The 23119-nt window shown below is 32.4% G+C and overlaps 1 protein-coding gene across 1 annotated transcript in view; it reads left to right on the top strand.

Moving 5' to 3' along the window:
* The first annotated feature begins 725 nt into the window (after window positions 1-725).
* LOC145967456 (trace amine-associated receptor 9) overlaps window positions 726-23119 on the top strand; it is a 37646-nt gene continuing 15252 nt past the window's right edge. The window contains exons 1-5 of the mRNA XM_083092370.1: window positions 726-1043; window positions 2203-2328; window positions 10353-10469; window positions 15298-15452; window positions 16189-16336. Of these exons, the coding sequence (XP_082948496.1) occupies window positions 822-1043; window positions 2203-2328; window positions 10353-10469; window positions 15298-15452; window positions 16189-16336 (768 nt within the window). The 5' untranslated portion in view covers window positions 726-821. The remainder of the gene's footprint in view (window positions 1044-2202; window positions 2329-10352; window positions 10470-15297; window positions 15453-16188; window positions 16337-23119) is intronic.

The following is a 23119-nucleotide window of genomic DNA, read 5'->3' on the forward strand; positions in this document are numbered from 1 at the left end:
TATAGTATTTTTATCCGAGATCGTATCTTTTCTCTCTTTACAGAGCTCGTCGACCCGTCCGCACGTCCGTATACGCGGTGGATGCAAACTGCGATGCATCGCGCGGTAAGGGTGCATTATCAGAGGTCGAAGTCACGCATCGCTTTTCAGATGCGCATGGACGACTCGTGAGTCACGATTGGTCTTTCGAGTGCGTCATCAGACGCGCTCAAACGCTCGCAATCGTGCAGATCCTCGAAGCTCTCGACGATGAAGAAGCAGTGCTTAAAAAAACTGGTTGGCTATCAGCGAGGCAGGTTCTCGAAAACTCGCGATCGACAGGGATGAAAGGTTCGTTGCAATATTTGATCGTCGACCCCATCTTCTTTTTCTCCCCTTAAAACTCTTCAACCGTTGAATTTTATTGGGAGAAGAAATATTCGTTCTTAAAATAAATTTCAACTTTCCTTTTTCGCTTATTCCAAGAAAGAAAGCAGACGATATTTTTAATGGCTAAGCAGAAATTATTTGTCAGCTTGTTATTGTAATATCTTTCGTAGAAATTTTACTACAATATAAGCGATAGTATATTTGTGATAATAAACAACTTGCTAAAATAAAATATTCATTAAATATTCATTAAAATTGCATTAAAAATTTATATATACAATAATTAGATAAATATTAAGTGTTTTATGGGTAAGTAATTATAAAATGAATAAATATCATATCTTATTTGAAAGGTCACTTAGAAACGTACAAAGTACGCGTGCCTCGAACGAGACACGGGTGTCTCGTCTGGAGATTCAGCACCGTCACGTGGGGAAATAAGCGGTTAACCGATGACAATGGAACACAAACAGACAATCTTGCTAGCACCATCACTGAGCAACAGCAGCTGTTGGCGAGGCGGCACGTCCGAAGCTGCTTGGACAGGTCCAGGTCCTGGAGAACTGATACGAGCTACGCTAATATTGCTGCTAAGTCTTGGTATTCTGTGCGCCAATCTTCTCGTGATATGCGTTATCAATAGCAGGCGATATAGCAAGTACATACATGCTCAGGTAAGTAAATCATATTACATGTGCAGATAGATTTACACGTAACTTTTAACAATGAACTTCTAACAATGGACTTCTTGACAAGATTTCTCTCTTGTTGAATATGAATTAAAAGAAATTAACTATTCACGTTTTTTTATTGTAAAATAATAATTCTAGAAATATTATATCAAAAAATAATCTCAAACTTTATAAATCTCATTAGAAAATATTTTAGAAAATTTAGCACGAATTGTTTTGAAATTTTATTTTAAAAATCGATAAAATCAAAGATTATTCAGTAAAAGTAAAGTTTCAGTTCAATTAGCTAAAAAGGATATAATAGCAAGAAATAAGCAAGTTAATATTAATATTTGTTTTGTATGTGTCTTTTCTATGTAAGAAGGATTATGGTGAGTGAAATATTAGTTATGTGAATGTATGAAGATTTTAGTCAGCGCGATAATTCATAGCTTTGATGGAAGGGTCCACCACAGTATTTTCTCTATTTCTCTCTTTTTGCTATGTAAATTAGTCCGAAGTGGTTAACTGCACGAAATACGGGACGGTCATGTTTCTAGATTCTAAATGAGTACCGTCGAGTTGAAACTAATGACAATGGCCGCAAAAAAATTAGACATTATTCGTGAGAATGTTCCATCTTCCGTCTACTCGATTAATTAAAGCTTTCCGGTGACCCGCGATGGTGTCGTAATATGTAAAATTAAGAATATATTTATTAGAGCTCAGTGTGTAATATGTTGTTCCGTAGCATTCATCGCTTCTCTTCCTCATAAATATGTAAATCTAGCAAGTTAAATATACAGACTGGTTACTTTTCGCTGTATTGTATATTCGCAACATTTATTCCGTTGCATCTGAACAATTTTTAAGGAACGCCTGTTCAAACAATTTATCAAATCCATCTTTGGAAAGCTACTTAATCTTCCAGACTTTCGGTCGCCGATTTTTTAACAGTTTTTTCTTCCTAAATACAAACTTCGCTCAAATGGAGTTTTCGTTAAATCAATCGACTCTTCAATCGATACTTCTTCTTACTACATGCTTCGTAATGGAGCTCACATGTCGCGTGACATTACTGACAGCAATTCAACCGTTAGTATAACGATGTCCACTGACAGTGACCAAGACGATCAACAGGTTCTCTTCAATTTTCTTTCAGCCCAGATATTTGCTGACGAGTTTAGCGAGTAACGACTTAGCGATTGGTCTTTTAGTGACACCTTTCGGTTTCTTACCAGCTGTTTACGGATGCTGGCCATATGGAGAAGTTGTCTGTCAAATTCAGGTAACTATTGCAATATATTATAGCAATATTTTGTAATTCAAAATTTATATTCGTTTATTATCGTACTATCACATTTTGCTATATACAATCAATTAAAGCAATCGACGTTTGTTATTATACTTGACTTTAATCACGAAAAATTAATAGAAAATAAATATCGCATAAACATAAAATAGATAATGTATCGATTATGTAGTGACGCGTCATTTTTTTATATCTTGCACCGTAATAAATGTTCCCTCGACTATATATAATATTGGAGATTACGATATCTCTTATGACGTTACGCATTAAAAAATCGTTCAATAACCTCGCGTATCTCGACAGCTTTTCTTTAGCAGAAATCGAGGAATTTATAGGAAATCTTGGAATGGTGTTCGCGATGCTTGGCAGGAAATTATTATCGTTTGAAACTCACGGCTGCGCTTCCGGCAGCCGGCACTTCTTCCGCTATTTCCTCCACCAGTCGGTGGCTGCGACGTTATCGGAGTTCCTGGCGATAATCTTTACGCGTTGCACCTTTCCCTCCTACCCCTTCCTCGTTCTCTACGCCATCTTCTGAGGTAACAGCCTGATTTGTGACCGTATATTTCTTCATTTCGCACGTGCTAAACTCCAAAGTGCGCTATTCCGCCGGTAGATCCCCGAATTTCGTCGTATTTGCTTATCTAGCCGAAATAGGAAATTGTCGTAATGTTCTTGGGAGGGAAATTAGTAAACATAAAATTATATGCAAATTTACCATATGTACATAATTTATAGCCGATGCTTATCACGCATTTCAATGCTTGTGAAATAATATGTTAGAATAAAATTTATTTCTTTTAATAGTAGATGAAAACATATTTTGTAAAATAACCATTATGTCTGTTAATATCTGTTAATTATCTGAAATAATCTATCTGTTAATTATTTGAAATATAATAATGACATTATTAATTAACTTTGAGATACTTCTATGAAGAACACGTTATAATCCTTCTGAAGAAATGTTCAGGTAATAACACAAGTTTTAGTAATTTAGTAACAAAATTTAGAATGTAATGAGAAAATTATAACAGAAATTTCCGCATTAAGCAGATATAGTATAGTCCATCCAATCTATTATAATTCGTTTACATTACTAATTTCTTGGAAAATTAATTACGTAATTTACGTAAATTAACGCAGATTACATATCTAATAAACATGAAATAAATATTTATTAATTCATTTGTGTTGAGATATTTTATTTTGTAGAAAAGGTAAAATAAAGAAACAACATATTTATAATATATAGCACTCTCTCTAGTGAAACATAAAAATATATCATCATTACTTAATATGATGGATAGTGATGTCACTTTAATCTAAATATTGTAAGTTACAGCCATATCTATAACAATAAATCATTTTTATCACATTTTTGCCGATAAAAATCTAACTACATATAATAGGAATATATCACATTATATCGGAATACATTTTTCTTATCTAAAATGTTGATGTCTTCCGATGTTTCGGGTTTGCATCTAGAGACATGCATAATGTGCATGCTATCAAGATTCTTACGCTACGTCGCTTTCGTTAGTTGTTACTTTGTAACTGTATATAAATTTAGTGTTAGATATAGTGTAAAATACAGTTATCAACTCAAGAGGAGTAAAGAAATGAGGCAATCTTTATGCAAATTGCGATCGTAAAGTTAAGTGGAACAAGTCGATCAAGCATTTTGAAATAAGTAAAATATAATTTGTTACAAGTAATTATTTTAAGTAATTATTTTAAATATATTTAAAACTTTTTTGAGAAATATTTCAATTTTAAAAATTATAATGGAGCAATAATGTGTGTGTATAAAATATTAAAAAATAAAATCGAGGAAAACTCATTTTTTAATCAAAATTCACATACATTATACAATTTGTGAAATTTCTCAAAATAAAAAGAATCCTTTAAAACTAAGAAAATTTATATTCAAGGTGTGTTTTAATAATAAATAGCTTCACTTCTCGCAATTATTTTAAAAAGGGGCATTATATGCGTGTGAGAAGCAATAAGATGGTAAGTGGCAAAAAAAAAATAAAAAATAACGGTATGGTAGTACGTAGAAACTAAGTAAAGAGAATTAATAAACGCCGAGAAAGCAACTTTCGCTACGTAGCTGAAAATAGGTCGCAAATTCTGTAGAAATATGATACAATTAATAAGATCAAGCCGAGAGGAAGCAGATGGCAGAAAATTAATAAACAGACACGGGACGCAGATGTTGGCTAATTAGAAAAAATTCTTGATAATTAGAAAAGCAAAGATTAAGTAGTTATAATATTACGTGAAGAATATATATATGCTTGCAACATGTACCTTAATCATCATAAAAACAATTTTCAATTTTTTAAAATATATCACAAATCATTTGACATTGATATGTATATTTATTCTACAAAATATTTCGATACTGATAAGATATTTTTAAATCTCACGTATACTACGTATGACGGAAATATGTAACAGCTGCATAGAGATGCAATTCAAATTCGATTTCTTGCGGATAATCCTATAAAACTTTACGAAAACTATCAACTCGAAATGCTAAGTTGAGATCTTAGGATTTGCACAACAGGAATTTCATAACACCATAACGATGATATTCCTACGTACGAATACTCTTGTTTTAAAAACATATTGGGATGTGCATTTCTTATTTCCAGTCTTTTGAACCGTATATCTCTCTCAAGTGAAACGGCGGACGGTTAACTCCTCTAGTTTGTAAGCGAAGTCTTGTTTCGTGCTCTCGAATCGTTCTCACGTACGATACAACATCCTATATGCACTGCTACACCTCGACCTCTGCCATTTTCTTTTATATTTAATGTACGATATAATATATCCTTAAAGTATCTTGAGAATTTTTGAAATTCTCCTGGTCTTAAAAAAGACATATTATTGTAAATGCATGATTATAGCCGCGAAATCATTAACAATACTCGATAAACGATAATACTCGAAGTAAGGTAACACCATTCACAGAGAAGCTTGTGCGAATCTATCAACTCTGCAGGAGGTAACGATAGTGCTGATGGTGTGCCACGTCAATGGCAAGCGAGAATGGGAACGTGGAAACAACTAAAGTTCTAAACGTGTAAAACTTTACGTGATCGACGAATAAAAGCGATGCAACTAACGGCATGGTCGTAGTTATGGTCTCGTATTATTTCGTCGAATTGACGCACCGGCACAAATTGTGACTCGAACTAGATCGAACTCATAAACGCAACCAACTAATAGCTTATACATTACCTATAACGATTAGCATTCAACATTAATAGTGTTTAATATTCCGTTGCGGTCACGGGTGACCTGTGATCCATTCGTTCAATTTGAACGACAGACGAAAGAGCATCCGTATCTACTCATGGTTAACGTGCAATAACGTTCGAGTTATTACATGAAATATTGCATTGATATCGATGTTTAATTGCGTCGGCAATGCATTTGCGACATATTATTCGACTAATGGACATTTTAATAAATGGTAACAAATACATAGGGGAACAACTTTATGTTATATTTATATATTTTGTGGAAAACATATTACTTATATCATAATTTATTTGAAAAATCTCAAATTTTTGAAACAATTTTGTTATAAAAAGAATAAAGCGACTGTTTCGATCTCTACTGATCATTAATCCTACAATTTGCAATACTTGCCATTAAATGGATGATTAACACCAATCTGTTTTTTTAACTTTTTATAATTATCGGAGATATAAAAGCGACTGTGTCCATACATTATTATTTGTTGCGATTGATATTTTGAATTTTAAAATTATTAAAAATTATTAGTTATTCCATGACAAAATGTCCAATTTGATAAATATTTAATAGAGATATTTATAAGAGACAATATTTTCTCCGAATTTGTCCAAAAATAACATAAGCTGTTAACGTGATGTATTTTAATTGTCAGAGTTTCTTACTATTATGATTCCTATTAATTATTGTACATTTGATAAGATTCGACAGTTTGTTACTGCACCTCCGATATCGTCCGCAGTTACACAATTGAGAACGAGTCGATTACAGTGTCATTTCATTACGAAAAAAAGCGTAAAAATGATACGTAAATCGCTGTTCCAAGATAGATCGTCTCTAGCCACTCGATATTCATAGAACCTATTCTTAGCGGCAACAAATCTCTCATGTCTCTTTCTCTCTCTACGTGATAACCCCGGGATATAGACGGCTCCGCGACGGGTTTGTGTATTCAGATATCCGCTCGAAACCAAACCGTAAACTTCGATAAACTAACACAGGTTTGTTCTTGCTCATGTCGAAATGAGATCACTGGAGACAATCGTTACAATGTTACAATGTTACAATTGTTAGTTCTGTATTCCTATGATACACATCTGAAGTACCATTATATCTCCTAAATGGCACATCTCAGACCCTTTTCGAATAAAATTGAAATGATCTCTCTGTGTACTTTATATATCATTTTTAAAACATTTTTTAGTGTAAATGAAAAACGAGCATTTTATTTTGAAGATAATTATCATTGAAAGTTTGATAATTATCATTGAAAAATTGCCTAAATACATGTACAGAATTTAATCTTTTTCCTTTAATATATTACCTCTAGAATGAACGATAGAATTCTGTTACAAGTTCGTTCGCTAATTATGGTTTCATAAAACGAACTTTAGACTTTCTATTGGTAAATTTCCCAACGCTCGCTACCTGTATTTAGCTGCATAATGTCATTACTTGTCCGCAGAACGAACTACGATGTTATCGAAGCTACGACGTTGCTGCTGCTCGTTACTTCGTGGCAACATTTTCTTTTTTTTCACGGCGTAAACTGACCTGAAAAATTTTTACCCGTCGCGGTAGTAATACAATTGCAAATTTAATATTCTACAATTCCCTCCGCATATACGCCTCAACCGTGCATTGCCATACCAATGCTCGTTTCATTTATTGGCGATGAGTGTGGAAGAATATATATCGTGTTGATAGAAATGATCATGCATTTCTATGAGAGATACGGCACGTTTCACGTGCGTGATACGGCGATGATATATTTTAGATTCAGTGACATGCGTGCACATGCAAGAGGAATAAATCTCTGAGATTTACCATCTTCGAGCGAAAATTAATGCTGCCTTGTTGACATTATTTTCCTGTTAACATTGTGGAATTTTTTACAATTGAGCGTTTGCTCGACTTTTCGCGGCACCGAATTTCAACCAAAACCGGGCGTTCGCCGAATGCGCGCTCGCAATCAGGTCAAGATCGTTCTAAGACAAATGCAATTCCACGAAATCACGATGTAGCGCTCGTCGTTCTTTCGCGTCTCACAAATGAAGAAATCGAACTCGTTATACAAATGCAATTATTCCGGTCGCGGCCAAATAAAAGTTAGCCGTGATGTTCCATTAAAATCCTCGCTGTAGACCAACCACAACGACAACGATGACGACGACGACGGTTCCCGCGATGGGTTAACGGTTGCTTGAGGGCAAGATCGAGTAAGTTAGTTTGTGGTGAAAATATTCGGTTAAGGTCTCCCGGGAGTGTTTCGAGGATGGCTCGAAATGAGGCCAGATCCGATCCTGGCCTCTTCAGATTATCAGAGCTTTCTCTTGGCGGTAAGCCAACAGTCACCATGGCAACCATCTTAAACTATACTTGGTACACGCTCGCGTACCCTCACATCACTATGTCCTTATGGATACACTGACATCACCGATTCATCGAATCACACCGTCGCCTTCGGCGGCTCGCGACGTTGGGATCGTTTTCTTTCTCGTATATATGTCTTTCTCTCTCTCTCTCTCTCTTTCCTCCTGTCTCTTTCCCTCGTCTCGCCAAGCTTCTACAAAATAGAACGTGTCTGGAATCACGATAGTGTACATCTTGTTACATCCTATCTATCCCGCTTCAAAGCAGTCCGATGTATCGAGCCGGACATATCGAGCTCGAAAATGACAGCTGATAGGGTTGATATAGTACAGATAATAGATAGATATGAAATTATCTAATATAGAATTGATGATATATACTATATGTAAGCGGACATGCATTGTAGCGTATGAAGTTTTTTTCCTTATGAAAAAGCATGTACACTTTTTCTTTTTCCTATCAACTTTAACAGGATCAAAAGGAAACAAGATAAATTTAAAGAACCACTTTTATACTTGTACAATTTAGAAAATAACTTTTATATACTTATCTCGATAAATATATATAAATATATATAATATATATTATATATAAATAATTTTCAAAAAATGAATTTTATTATTTCTTCTTTTTTTTCAGTCTTGTTTTCAATAAACAAAGAAAATGTTTACATGCAGGAAAATCTAAATTGATCAAATTTAAAAATTTTTCATGTACTAGTTGTGTTTCATTATAACAATAACTTATTGTTTTATGTAGATATATAAAAAAAGACAGAATATATATTTGAAATTTCTGTTTATAATTTGAGTATAATTCAAATTATAATTCAATTATAATTTGATTGCTATTTTTTCATTTATATCACATTGCATTTTCAAAATTATTGTCAATCATTAATTATAACAATTAAATTGTTTATAAAAGTAATGTTTCGCTAAAAGAGAAGATGATATATTTATGTATTTTTAAATTTCTTAGTAATATAATAGTAATATAATATATGTTTTATAGTTGCAATTATGGTTCTCCTGGTACAATCGTAAATGTCGGTTTCAATTAGGTAAATGAGTTGGCTACATGATGTTAACAATTTGCTCACTTGGCTTCTCACAACTTCTTTCAGTTTCCCGTAAAGCATGTACGGAGAACGAATTAGCGCCAGTACATTCGATGACCGTGTTACGATAAATTGACCCAGTACGCGCTTCATAATCGATACATTGTTACCTATATATTGGTTTCAAGCAACTTGTGCAATATGAAGAAATAATCATTAATTTTTAATTAATCACATTTTGTCAGGAGTTTCGTATCAAATTCTTGATAAAAAGTCTTCTTTTGATATAAAAGCAATTTTCCCCTTCAATTTATTACAGAAAATATTATAACCAATTAAAATATATTTTAGTAATATAAATTTATATATTATTTATACATTCTCAAATTTCTCACAAAAACGGTAGAGTTGTTATTAACGTTGAGAAAATTCAGATTAAATTGAACAAGCTAACTGCATTCTGCCGTTGGTGATAATGTTTGTTATTAATTTCTGGGATCTGTTTCACGATTTCGCCGCAATTAACATGCGTTAATTTAATTTTGCTTGTAGTGTCAACATGCGCGCGACTTAAAAAAACGACGTCATATTGTTTAATCGCAAATTAAAATTCGCAGGCAGATGCAACGGCGCGGAAGCAACATTACGTCGTGATGAATGCGATTCTTTTTTATTCGGGCGCGACATTTAATTACAGTACGGGAACTCGGCGCAAACTTTATACAGTTCACAAACGATTTTTCATACAATTAATTGCATGTAACGTCTATACAAAAAGCGTAAATGTATAATCGATAATACTATTATGTTAATTAAATTTATATCTCAGTCGATAATTAATTAGGTGATGAAATTCTACCTCTGGCCGCTCTCAAATCGGAACAGTAATAGCAAATTCCAATGGAAGCAAAATTATACCGCAAAGCGTTGTGATATCGACGGGACACCGCAAGCTGCCGTTCGTCATATAACCGCAAAATTCTGATTATTTTGATAAATTCATGCAGAGAAAAGAAATACATCCCTTTTTATTTTTTTTTCAACAAATTAAAAGAAATGTTTAACTGATTTATAAATCTATAAAGAGAACATAATGAGAAATGTTAACGCAAGTACAGTTGGTTTTCTCGATGTTCTCTTGAAATCATCAAAACTTGTCATCTAACAACGACTCTTTTCGTAACTCGACCTATGCACTTTTCCAGGAAGTTATAAGTTATTTTATCTGAAAAGATTGAGAGAACGACACTCAACAGAATCTCGTTTGCTCTTTCGGAAACTTTTATTGTTCCAGGCACTTCTTAGGGGCGCTTTGACTCAACAGAGTGCTGTTATCCTCGTCTGTATGGCAATCGACCGTTACGTTTGCATGTTACATCCTCATCGCTATCACAAGCATTCTTCTAAAAGGGTGAGTTTATTGTCTATATTCATTCATCAATTATCAAACTAACGTAATATCTCTGTTATATATTTACCTTTCGATAATATTTGTTTAGATCAAAATAAATTACAACTTTTTTCTAAAACAAATATTTATATAAGTTATTTATGTTTTGAAATATCAGTTCTTTAAATTTAATAGTAAATATTTTTTTATTTTTATATATGAAAAATATTTCGTGAATGTTTAATTTATTTTTTTTATTTCGATAAAATTTTGCACATTTAATTATTATAGATGTATATTAGAAGAAGATAATATTTTATATATATTACGTTGTAACATGTTAAAAATTCCTCAAGTAATGTCTAAATATATAATATACTACATAATATACAAATTTTCTCATTTGGCATGAAATCTACGAACTATACAGTAGGACCAAATGGAATTCCTATATGACTATTTCAAATGAAACTTTGTATTAAATGACAACCGGTTTCAAACGATAACCTATTTAAAGGGAAATTTATTCTCTCGATTCATCCGATCTATCGACAGGAAAATTTGCTCTTGTTAAATACAATATCTGATAAAACAGATTGAACAATTGATTGACTGCGGACAACTGTCGTTTTACGTTAAAATAATTACAATAAAAACGATATTTATGTGTAAAGCTTATCTGAATTTTGAAACGTGAAGCTTTTGAATTTGTAAGAGAATAAAAATCACTTTTTGATTTAGTTGTAATCATTTCATTTGATGCAATTATTTATTCATAAATATAATATGAAAGTATAAACAATACATTTATTGTGTGAGTTTAAAGAATAAAAATATATTTTTTATTATTTTTGTAACAACGAGTTTATTCATAAGACAGAATCTGATATTATTTATCGATCATCAAGTTGAAAAGATGAAAATGTTTCTCACTATATGATACCTGAAAAAGTACTAAAAAATCGATACTCTGATGAACCCATGCTCGCAAAGCTCGTATATATTTTTGTTAATCCTATATCTATTATATATTATGCAGTTATGTGTATATTCTATGGTGGTACGTCAAATACAGACAAACAGACATACGAGCTATTCATTGATATAAAAAAATGATTGAAAGAGAATTCAACAGAAAAGAATAGAAATGCTATTTTAAAAAATAATCTTTTAGTCTCTTTGGGCTGTAGAATATCCCACGCTACTCACTGATGAAATAAAAATAATAGATAGCAATTCTTTTCGTTTTGGCAATATAGTAAAAAACATAAAAATTATACAAATATATATCTGCTCTATAGAAATAAAATAAAATAAAGTAAAATTAAGAGAATTGTTATTTATATATCTTTATATATATTAGTTATATTAGTTATACCATTAATCTATTCGCAAAAATATTTCAAGAGAAAAAGAGAGAAAGAGAGAAGAGGGGAGGGAGGGAGAAAGACAGGAAAGCATTGTGCGGATTGCAAGATATGGTTTTTACATCTTTTTTTTATATTTTCTTAGAGTTTAAAAATGGAGCCTACGAAAACCAGTTATGAACGCATGCTGGGAAGTTCTTAATCCGTTAGATTAGCTCTGAAACTTAGACCTGTCGATTACCACGGATCAAGTTATAATCCAGTAATTGTGCATCACCTTCCGAACGGCAACAAAGGCGATTCGATCGGTTACTTTAAAGGCAACTTTTGCAGCATGGCAACTGCAAAGTTTGCAAGCGATATCAGAAAGATCTTTTCCCGCGGGCCATAACATACCTGTGGTTTCACACTGCCGTTTGTCGAAGCTTGGATTACCCCGCGTCGGTTTACCCTGGCTTAAGCGTCAAAATGAATTTCAGAGGAAATTTAAAAGCGCATCAGAATGCAAAGTGCCATCGCGGCCTCTCATTCACCTATAGCGTATCTCTCTATTTCAGCGTCCATAACAATGAATCGCATAAATGAAACGAAACCTATGTGAAGACTGAGGTATATAAGATAATTTAAAATTATCATATCACTAAAAAATTTTCAATTAGTTAGAAATAAATAATTTATTTTAAAATAGAGAGAGATAGACTAAAATATCAATGCTGACTGGAAATGTTTTGATTATTGATTGTTTTAATTAATAAGGAAAACAGAAAAAAAATTATTTAAATTTAAAAGCAAAAATTAAATGAAAAATAATTCTAAACCATTTGATATATGTATGAGTGACAAAGTTATCAACGATATCTCGAAGAATGCGATTCATGTCCATATTGAACGTTTTATTTACCTTTTAATATATTGAACGTTCTTATATTTTTCTTCCCATTTCAAAAACATGTATATTTGACATTGATAATTTTACTATAATTTCGCTGTAATTTTTTTATTAAATAGTAATTTTTTGCGCAGATATTTTTCTATTTTTTTTACATATATGTTAATTGCTATTTTTTTATATTAAAGTTAACGTTGCGTTTTTCAAATATTATTCATCGAGTGTCAGTTTAAAATTTTATTCGGTTTATTATTAAAAATATAAATATTCATGAATATATAGATGAAGATTTATATTATTACAATAAACATATGTATACAATGCATATAAACATATTTATATTTACAAGAAAAATATGCACTTTTTATTGTAAATTACATTCATATTAACAATGTTATGCTTTCATTCGTTCTTTTTTTCACGATAAATGTATCAGACGATACAACAAAGCTATAATAGAATTTCTACTTGCATAATCATTGAAATAAAAAAAATGAATATAAAATATATAAAAATCAGAGGTAATAGCAAGAAGTCCGATGAATCGCTGAATCATGTCTTCTATTCATTCTGTAATTTTCCGCCTATCGAACGTTCGCTCATCGAATTCTAGCAGTTCTCGCGCCTTTTTTATGTCTGATTGGTAGAAACTGTTGCTTCTCATCAAGTTCGAGAGATTTCATGAATTTAATATTCTCTTTTTTCCTCTTTCTTAAATTACGATAGTTTTTTAATCCTTTGCCTGATTATTTTTAATAATTTCGGAAATTGAAATTTTATTTTAAAATTTTAGTGTATTTTTTTATTCCTATTTTTCTAAAAACAACAATAAATCTTTTTCATGTAATAAAATATTTTTAATATTTTTTTAGTTCATTCTTTAATTTTATATTATATTTTCTCTCGCACACACACACACAAAAGAAAATAAAAAAAATTATTATACAAAAAACTAATTTTATTCCTATATTATCGTTTGCATTTGTTCTATTATATTATGTTAGCTCGGAAACAGAATCTCACACATGTTAACTTTATCTATATTTGATAATATTCAACCATATTTCAAAGTCAAATTTTGTCAAGCAAAACTTTGTCTTTATCTCTTTGTTACTACAATATGCAACGAATATTAGCTCTTATGGGCAAGTCAATAATATATTCGATATTTTCACAGATCCATAATTCATTGGTTCACAATTCAGAATGCATCTCATAACTTTTATGCATCTCATAAAATCTAGAATGCGTCTATATTATGCATGATTCCATTATCTACGTAAATATTTTTTTAAATGTCATTATAATTATAAATATGACTTTTACGTGTAATCATAATTTACATTGATTTCTTTTATACGATCTCTCAATATTATAATATTAAATTAGTAATATAATATTAAATTATTTATATATAATTCAAATAATAAATATTACATTTTTCGGAATAAAAGTTTGTTCTTTCTTATATTTTTATGCTCTCACCAATGAACTTTGTGTGTAATATTTCAACAACATTTCTTAATATGTTTTAATATGTTTTCAATATTTTTGAATTAACTGATCTCTTTTTCTTTTTCATATCTATGACAACAAACAAAAATAAAAGATTGAACAAGCGTCGATTCTTCCTACTCAGGGAATAGTAGGGTCGAGTGTCATTCCCGCTGATCGTTCTTCGAGATCAGAACGAGTTTCACCTAATCTCGATAATACTTAACACATCGGGTTTGTGCCATAAAAATGGACCGTCGATAAAACCGCTCCATGGAGCTCTCTTTATTTGCTCTGGGAGATTTGATCAGGTGGAAAGTGAGTTCGTTAAAGATGCAATGCATCTAAAAACATAGAGGGAATCGATATTTTGAAAATCGATAACTTTCAATATTAGTAGAATTTTTTAATTCCAAGCAAATATCTTACAAAAATATCTTACAAAAATTTAACGCATATAACTTTATAAAAAGTTTCTCTTCTTCTCTCTTATACTTTGTCTCCTCTTACGTTTAATAATTAAATAAATTTAATATCTCATAAAATATGAAAATATTTAAGTTAAATATTTAATCTAAATATTTATACATCTAATTTAAGGCATATATTCGAAGAACATATTGAAGATCGAATTAGAGTTAGCAAAATACTTTATAGTATATTCCTTTACTTTACGCTTTATTTCAATATTTAAAATAAAATTTTAAACACGAGATTGTTTGCATACATTTTTTCTTTGATCGGCAATAAAATTACACAAATATATTCATATGTTGGTGTGTCTACAGTTTGCCGTATATTTGTTTATTTAATACATATAGCATTTTAGACTTTTGATCGAAACATATGTCCCCGATTGGGGATTTGCAATATTCGCTCTGAAATTTTCGATAAAAACGGCACGCAGTAATCGTTTAAATAAACAATCCACGAGATATACTATGTCATGAAATGCGGAATGTGCGCAAACAAACTCCTGCATAGAGACATACAAATAGGCATATACAGGTATATACACATACACACATATACACCAATCTATAACGTGCTTGGCGTATCGGTGAAAAAGAGTGATCGTTTTCTGTCTATGTTGACACAGTATTACATGCGGCAGGGTTGTGTGGCAGTGATGTCGACTACCTGGATAGCGAGTGTGGCGATCTTTGGGGTCCTCGTGCTCCCCAGAGGCGGTTACTACTTCAACGGGTCTGGCCTTCTTGCCTGCGATCCCTTCTTCGCTAGGGCTTCCCTTAGGTATCGCCACTACGAACGTTGGTGATAAGAGTGATGTTTCACGATCTTGGCTCACCGCGTTTGCTCGCCACACAGGCGATCAATTGCGGGCAATTGCAATTTAATGTTGAGAGGATTGTCACGGTTGATCGCCTTGGAGGATGCACCTGAGGCGATCGACTGTGAAAGATAGTAATATTTGTGGTCCCTTTCCGTCTCTGTCTAAGCCAGTATTAAATATAAAAAATCGTCCAAATTGTCGTAATAATTTTATCGCGCTGGTAGCTTAAAACATGCTCATCGCGCATCATATTGGTTTAAATTATCTATTCAGAATTATATATTTATATCATGGCTTTTATCTAAATATTGGAAAACGAATAAAAAATTTAAGATAATTTATGATAATAAATATTTAAGATAATAAATGTATTTTCGGCATAAATTAAAGAGCGAAATATAATGTTGTAAAATATATTAATTATATTAATTCATAACAAAAAAAAAGAGAAAGAAAGAGAATTGGGTCGAAACTGTTTCTATCGCATTACGAGCCCTTTAATCGAACGCTAATAAATTTCGTGCATGTATCATCAGATTTCGCATAGTTTATTACATCTATAAATGTGTTTTTTTATTATATTTGCGCGCGTGATATCATCTTTATTGCACTGTTTCATGCATCTGTTCGCGTACGACGCACTAATTACCACTCTTCTGAGCCGGAAAATGTTCTTTATTGTATCTCCTCTTTCAGGATCCTGGCGTGTTGCTCTTTTTATTTTCCGACAACGATGGTGCTGATGTACTGCTACGGCTCGGCCTTCCACGTTAACAAACTGCGCTTGAAAAGGGTAGTCTGCGTTAACACACCGGAAGTCGTTAGCGGCGGCCATATAGAGAGGGTAAGTCAAGTTTATTCGCTTTGTGAATAAGCAATAATTGACAAAGCAGTCACGTAAAACATAAAATAGAAACAATGTGGCTATTGACGAGCGATTGGAAACGCATGAAGATTGTTACGCAACCGTGCATCGTGAGATTGGTACAGTACAAATTAAACATCACTTGCTATCTTTTATGCTTTACAGGGCTGCGTTCGGAAACATCACCCGAGTGTACCAGGGTATCATTTTATCCTTGTTTAACATTCAGTAAACAACAAGAATAAAATGATACCCGGGGGCACTCGGGTGATGTTTCCGAACGCAGCCCTGTTAAAAAGAATTTAATACGATGCTATTTTGTTTGTCGAATGTTTTTACTTTTGCTAAATAGAAATCTCACATATATGTATAAATTAAAGTTTAACGGAATAAAATCAAATTTGGAATTAAACCCGCATTCGTATCAACGGTGTCAATACAAAGTCGACTGCTAGTTGCTGAAGGAAGAGTATTACGATTATTTTCAGCAGGCAGTTTAAAACTTTCCACGCAATTTGCCATTCACTTAAAATTCGCAATTCCCCAGCGAATTATGCAATGGAATTATAAAGCTTATGAGCAAGTGTACCGAGGAACTTTATGCAAGAGTTTACGAAAGATTTTCCAGCGCATTCTTGCGAAAGGGCAATACCTCGCAGACTAGTTTCCAAATCTGTTAAATTTTGTTGAAACAATACACATTCCTACACATACACGCATACATGTAAATGTTCAGATGGGAAGTATCTCGCAACAAACAAACTCGAGGACAGTTGGCAGAAAGAAAAATCAACTAATTATGCAAGTATATATATCTCTTAAAGCGAAGACGCCAAATAGCTGTTTCGGAGTCACAGAAACTTCGCTAAAGGCGATATTAAAATATCGTAGGGAGATAGTATGAAAGTGCTCTCAATGCTAAAGGGCGGAATATAGCTTGTCCGAATAAAATGTATAGATGCAATTAATGAAAATCAGATATCTTAAGCTATCTAGTAAATATTAATTATTTAATACAATGAGCTACATATCTCATACTTCTACACAAGATATTAATTATACGACCGACACATTTTCAGTGGCAGATATTATTATTATCTGCAAATATGTACATGTATATAGAGGGTGTATATATATATATATATATATATATATATATATATATATATATATACAGGGTGGCCCACGTAAAGTGTTACAAATTTATATCTCAGAAACGAAGCAATTTAGAGAAAAATGTTTCAGACAAAAGTTGTATGGTTTCAAGGGGGACATAAGATGGTGTCATTGGTTTCATCTTGGATAGTCACCTGAAGGTCACGTGAAGATCACCTCCAACTTTTTAAATGGGACACCCTATATGCTTCTGCATATTCTTGTAGAATATGCAGAAAAAAAAATGTAATTGTTAATTGCAAATTATATTTTTTTTTTCGAAACAATTATGTGTTTCCTTTACACCAATTGATTCCTCTCATTATTTTGTACATAAAAGTATTAAGGTAAGATAATCGAAAAATAAATATTTTACAAGATATTTTACGGTTTATGTAAAATTAAGAAATGATTTCAAGCCTCATAACTCGGAAAGTACTTAATGAGAACTAACTTAATTATAGTGTTTTGGAAAGCTCTCGAGATGAGCTATAAGAATATGCAGAAGCATATAGGGTCCCATTTAAAAAGTTGGAGGTGACCTTCACGTGACCTTCAGGTGACTATCCAAGATGAAACCAATGACACCATCTTATGTCCTCCTTGAAACCATACAACTTTTGTCTGAAACATTTTTCTCTAAATTGCTTCGTTTCCGAGATATAAATTTGTAACACTTTACGTGGGCCACCCTGTATATATATATATATATATATATATATATATATATATATATATATATTTACTTATTTATTTTATATATACCTCATAAAAAAGAAAAACAATATAAGCATTATTAATACGTATCATTTTACACATATATCTAGACATACATGAGAAAATTTTTATCTATAAAGAAATAGCTTTTATATAAAATTTAAAGTATCACATCTACCTCTATAAAATAATCTTATCATTTAATATGTACCGTTCGTCTACAGAGTTATTGCATAATATCTAGCAAATACATTGCATCCCGTAAAGTACTATTTTATTTCTTAAATTCGATTTCTCGTATTGCAATAACATACGTAATAATCTTTTAGATTCATTCTTTATCTAATCTTATGCCTCATCGAAAGACTTGAATAAGCGAATGGATGTAATGGACCTATAGTGTATTGTTAGTCATTGGAAAAATGATCGTAAATATCTGCAGTAATCATAGAAAGCGCAACTTCCGTCGATAAAACCCGCATCGATGCCTCCTTGAACCGATATCTTAGACATTACCAGGAGGACAAACGTCCGAAGCAAGATGGATGGTCTGAACACGACTAAGCCGGCATCGCTTGAATTCGCTATCGCTCGATGTCGTCCACGATGCATTGAATTCATCCACGATAACGAGCTTCTGAGGTTGTCCTCGTTGGCCTAAAGCTATGCGTCAGACATTGAGCGATCGCGACGGCAACATTGACCCCGATTGTCGATCCGCCAATCCCGGAAAATAGTTGCGAAAGCTAGACATTATATATTGAATACAAACATGAACGTTGGCTGTCGAGATACTTCGATAATAAATGGAATTCAGAGAATCGTCGTGTTTAAAAGTGCTTGATAAAAGCTCGCAAATATCGAGAATAATTGCCCTGCGGCAAACATCGCGAAATGATAACGATCAGATTGTTTGCATATTTATTTATTCAAATTTGCATTTAATATAGCTATTGTAGGGTGAATTCAATGCCTATAAAGGTTATAAAAGTTTGAAGGTCGTAGCAACAAACTCTTTTCATACTTTCTACTTTCAATTTCAATTTCGTATAAATAAGAGAAGGTACTTTAAAGGATATTCTTCTGCCAGAGTTATAGCTCGAAATTTAAAGGAAATCGTCGTATAAGATGATATTTCCCTTTGAGTTCTTTATTAAATAGTTTCTTTATAGTTGCTTTCAATTTATAAAGAAACAATGAATATGCAAGCAAAATAATATTATTAATAAAAAAAGAGAAAACAACGCGCTTTTTTTCTCTTAAAATATTCATAAATAAGTAGTAATGTCCATTTGTAAAAATATATCGAGAAATAGAAAAATAGGAAAATTATAGACTTCGCTGCGCTTTTCTCTCGAGACATGAAAGAGAATCCTTATATGACCTGATTTAAGTAACCCTATTTTAAAAGCTTCCTCCGCTTAATTCCGCTCTAAAAACGAACCTTACGCCTTGAAAATTTTGGCAAGCTACTCCAGCATGAGAGCCGACAAGCTTTTGGCTTCTTCTATCTCAACCCCTGCCACCGTGATCCAACCACTACTAACGTCCTCCTTCAGGATGTGCGCCCCAGTTTTCGCGGCAAACAATATTTTTCTTTTTGCGTCCCCGCGTCGCCTCACGTTCCCCATTCCAGGAAATCGCATTTATCTTGACATTAGCCACAGCCATCCTGCGACGAGGCCAGAGAGTTCCGACCTTGCTCCCACTAGGTGTACTTGCTTATTTCATCTTTTTTTTCATATTATGTTCTGTCACTCGTATTTGTAGTGTATTAAGTGGTCTTACTTCATGTGACATCGACAAGGAGCACGAAGGAAGGATTAAAAAAGTTGTTATGTATCGGGATTATCTCCTCTAATGTATCTTTTATATAAAAACAAAGAATAGAATTTTATTATTAAAACTTTGCAAGAATAATGTTTCATATAAGTATAATAAGTGAATATTTATATTTCGTTAATAAATTTATGTTTTTATACATGCATACGCGTCATATACACCTTCACAAAGTCCCTTCAAATCCAAGGAAATAAAAGTAAATATTCTTCAAAAGTTCCACTAAATAAGATGATTCTCTAGTCTCGTGACTATAAAAATCCTTCGGAACTTCTACTCAACTAACTTCGAGTCCAATAATCCTATTTCTATCTGTCTAAATTCTAGTTTCAACGCCGTAAATCGCCTCACCAATTCTCTAGAGCTCTGCCATGAAGTCGAACGCTTAAGATCTGAGTAAATCAAGAAAATTAAAGGCGCGTCGATTAAGTCAATCAGAACCTGGTAGAAATACTTCAAAAGAAACTTGTGCCGTTTCTTCCTGACAAACGGTGCGTTCAATGGTAAATTTTTCTTTCAAGAATCAATTTGATTTGTGCATTATTAAACTGAATATAACTATTAATACGACACTTTAAAGATTTCGAGTTCTATAGAAATGCATAATCAACAATTTATTTTTCTCTTCAATTAAATTTTATATGTATCATTGTTATTATATTACAATAATTCTATGTGAATGTTAAAACATCGCGACAAATGGTAATTTCCTGAAAATCCGTTTTATGAAAAAGCGATTTTAAATTCATCAAACAAGCTATGAAGTTAAAATGAAAAGCGGCGGCAGTGCTGAGTCATCCTATAAACGTCATATTCGCGCAATTTATGTCATCTCTTTAGAAATTTTAACACTTTAACGCAAGTTAAAAAAAACCCGATATTCGGAATTATTACTTCGTCTAATCTATTATGCTCGAAGCGCTGAAATATCATCCTCAAATATCATGAATATTCGCAACGGCTTAATCATTTATATATATAAATCATCTCATTAACTCACTTTAAGTGACAGTCTCCGTAATGATTGCGTCGCTCGCTATTTCTGCTATGCCATCGCCAAGAGATTTTTATCGCGCATCTCTCTCTCCTAAGCGACTCCTCTCGCTCGCGCGAAATAATGGCGCATTAGTAGCACGCCGATAAATTCCTAGCCTGCGACACGTCATAATTAATTAGAAACGGTAGGATTCAAGCAAAAATTGCCAAAGGCAAAAGTATCCAAAAAGGAAAATCACGAGAAGGAAAGATCGCGGCGTGTGTCTCATTCGCTCCGATTCTTCGCGAGCGCATTAAAACGCGTGTCCGTTTCCGCACTCCATTGCAAAACGGTCCTTAATCGGTCGAGAGTCCGCGGATCGTTAAGCTCTTCTTCGCCGGATCGTATTTTCCGGGTAGGCAGAATCTCGAGACAAAATGGGTTAAGTGCACGCGAAGACAGAACGAATTATAGAAGGGCGGGGGTGAGAGAAATCTCCAACGACAGACGTCTCGAACAGTCGGGAAATCTCTTCTCGGCTCTTCGTGCTTTATATCATGGTTAATATCCGTTGATTTTAACGAGTTTTCATAATAATGAATATTCGTTGATCGAATGAGTTTTGATAATAATGAATCAGTCCCATCTTAATTACTTGAATGCTCTAGTAATGTTTACAAGACACGACAAATATGTTTACGCCTTTCGAACAAATTATTATGAACTATTTTTAACAAATACTTTAAAAACTCTTAGATAATGTGATTTATTCGACTTTGGGCGACATGAAAACATCATGTCTATTGTATAATGTATGTGCTGAAAATTTATATTATAAAAGTGGAAAGAAGTTTAAAGGGTAAAGAGAAATTACACCAGACACATCTTTCACACGACGCATATTGTATATCAAACAGCGCAAACATACTGCTTTTCCTTTTTTCATAATATTTTTAGATTTGTTGACACACACACACCACTTACAATAACGTTGAAAAAAATCCGCCGCTTCATAAAATAGCAAAATTAACAATGTTTTATATTTAAATTGAGTGGTATATTGACTTCAATTATAGCTTCGCTCAATTAATCTCTTCTATGTGCTGTTTAAACGAGAAATACGCATGTGCATATTTGTGTAAAGTCAACAAACCTTAATGAAATTTAAATTTAAATTTTATTCTGCACATCTGTGCACACACACATGTTGTTATTTCTTATATATTTAATGTAACTCTTTTTCTTACAATGTTTCCATTAACTTGACATAATATAATGTCTGATTTATATATATAAAGAAATATTTAAATTAGTAATTAAATAATTATATTAATTTCAAATTTGAAATTTTAAATTAAAAAATGTTCTAATATTTTAAAATAGAAGATGCTCATAAAAATTTATGCTAAAATTTTATAAATCTTTTTTATATAATTTAAAAAAAAATAAACTCATGCTATTTTACACCACCAACGTGAATAAATCTTCATTAAGATGAAATAGAACTCGCCCCATACCCATTCTTTTTTATTTGGCGCAAAACGTCATTGCGACCCACTTCTCTTATGGCAACAACTTTTTAGCGGTTTTCAAACTTTTCAGAACCAAGCACTTTATATCGCGGCATCGTCAGGTCGCGCCGCTTTATTTCACATAATTTGTTTCCTGTCTCTGGTCGATGAACCAATGGAGATTACATACAAAAAAAATTAGCAATCTGCTTTGCGTTTATCAAGAAAAAACTTTCATCGCCAATAGACACTAGCATTAATGGAAAACGTTGGGGCTGGCTTATTTATAAGTAACTTGCCATCCGGTCGTGCCTATATCATTCTGTCTTCTTTTTTTATGGTCCATGATCCTTATATAGGTCAATGGATGCGGTAATGTCTTCTAAAGATCCTCCGCCATGTGTGAGAAATTCTACACAAAAGAAAGGAAAGAAAAGCACCCTCTTTTATTTGAAAAAAGCAAAAATGTAAGCCATTATATTTAAATTTATCAAATAATTAAATTTAACAAATAATTCTAAGTTAATAATAATCTCATTGTATTGTTTAAGTAAATTCATTTCT

Source organism: Camponotus vicinus, unplaced genomic scaffold (assembly GCF_025532165.1).
Source record: "Camponotus vicinus isolate PSW18456_S1 unplaced genomic scaffold, iyCamVici1.0 SCAF_1, whole genome shotgun sequence".
NCBI classification, from domain to species: domain Eukaryota; kingdom Metazoa; phylum Arthropoda; class Insecta; order Hymenoptera; family Formicidae; genus Camponotus; species Camponotus vicinus.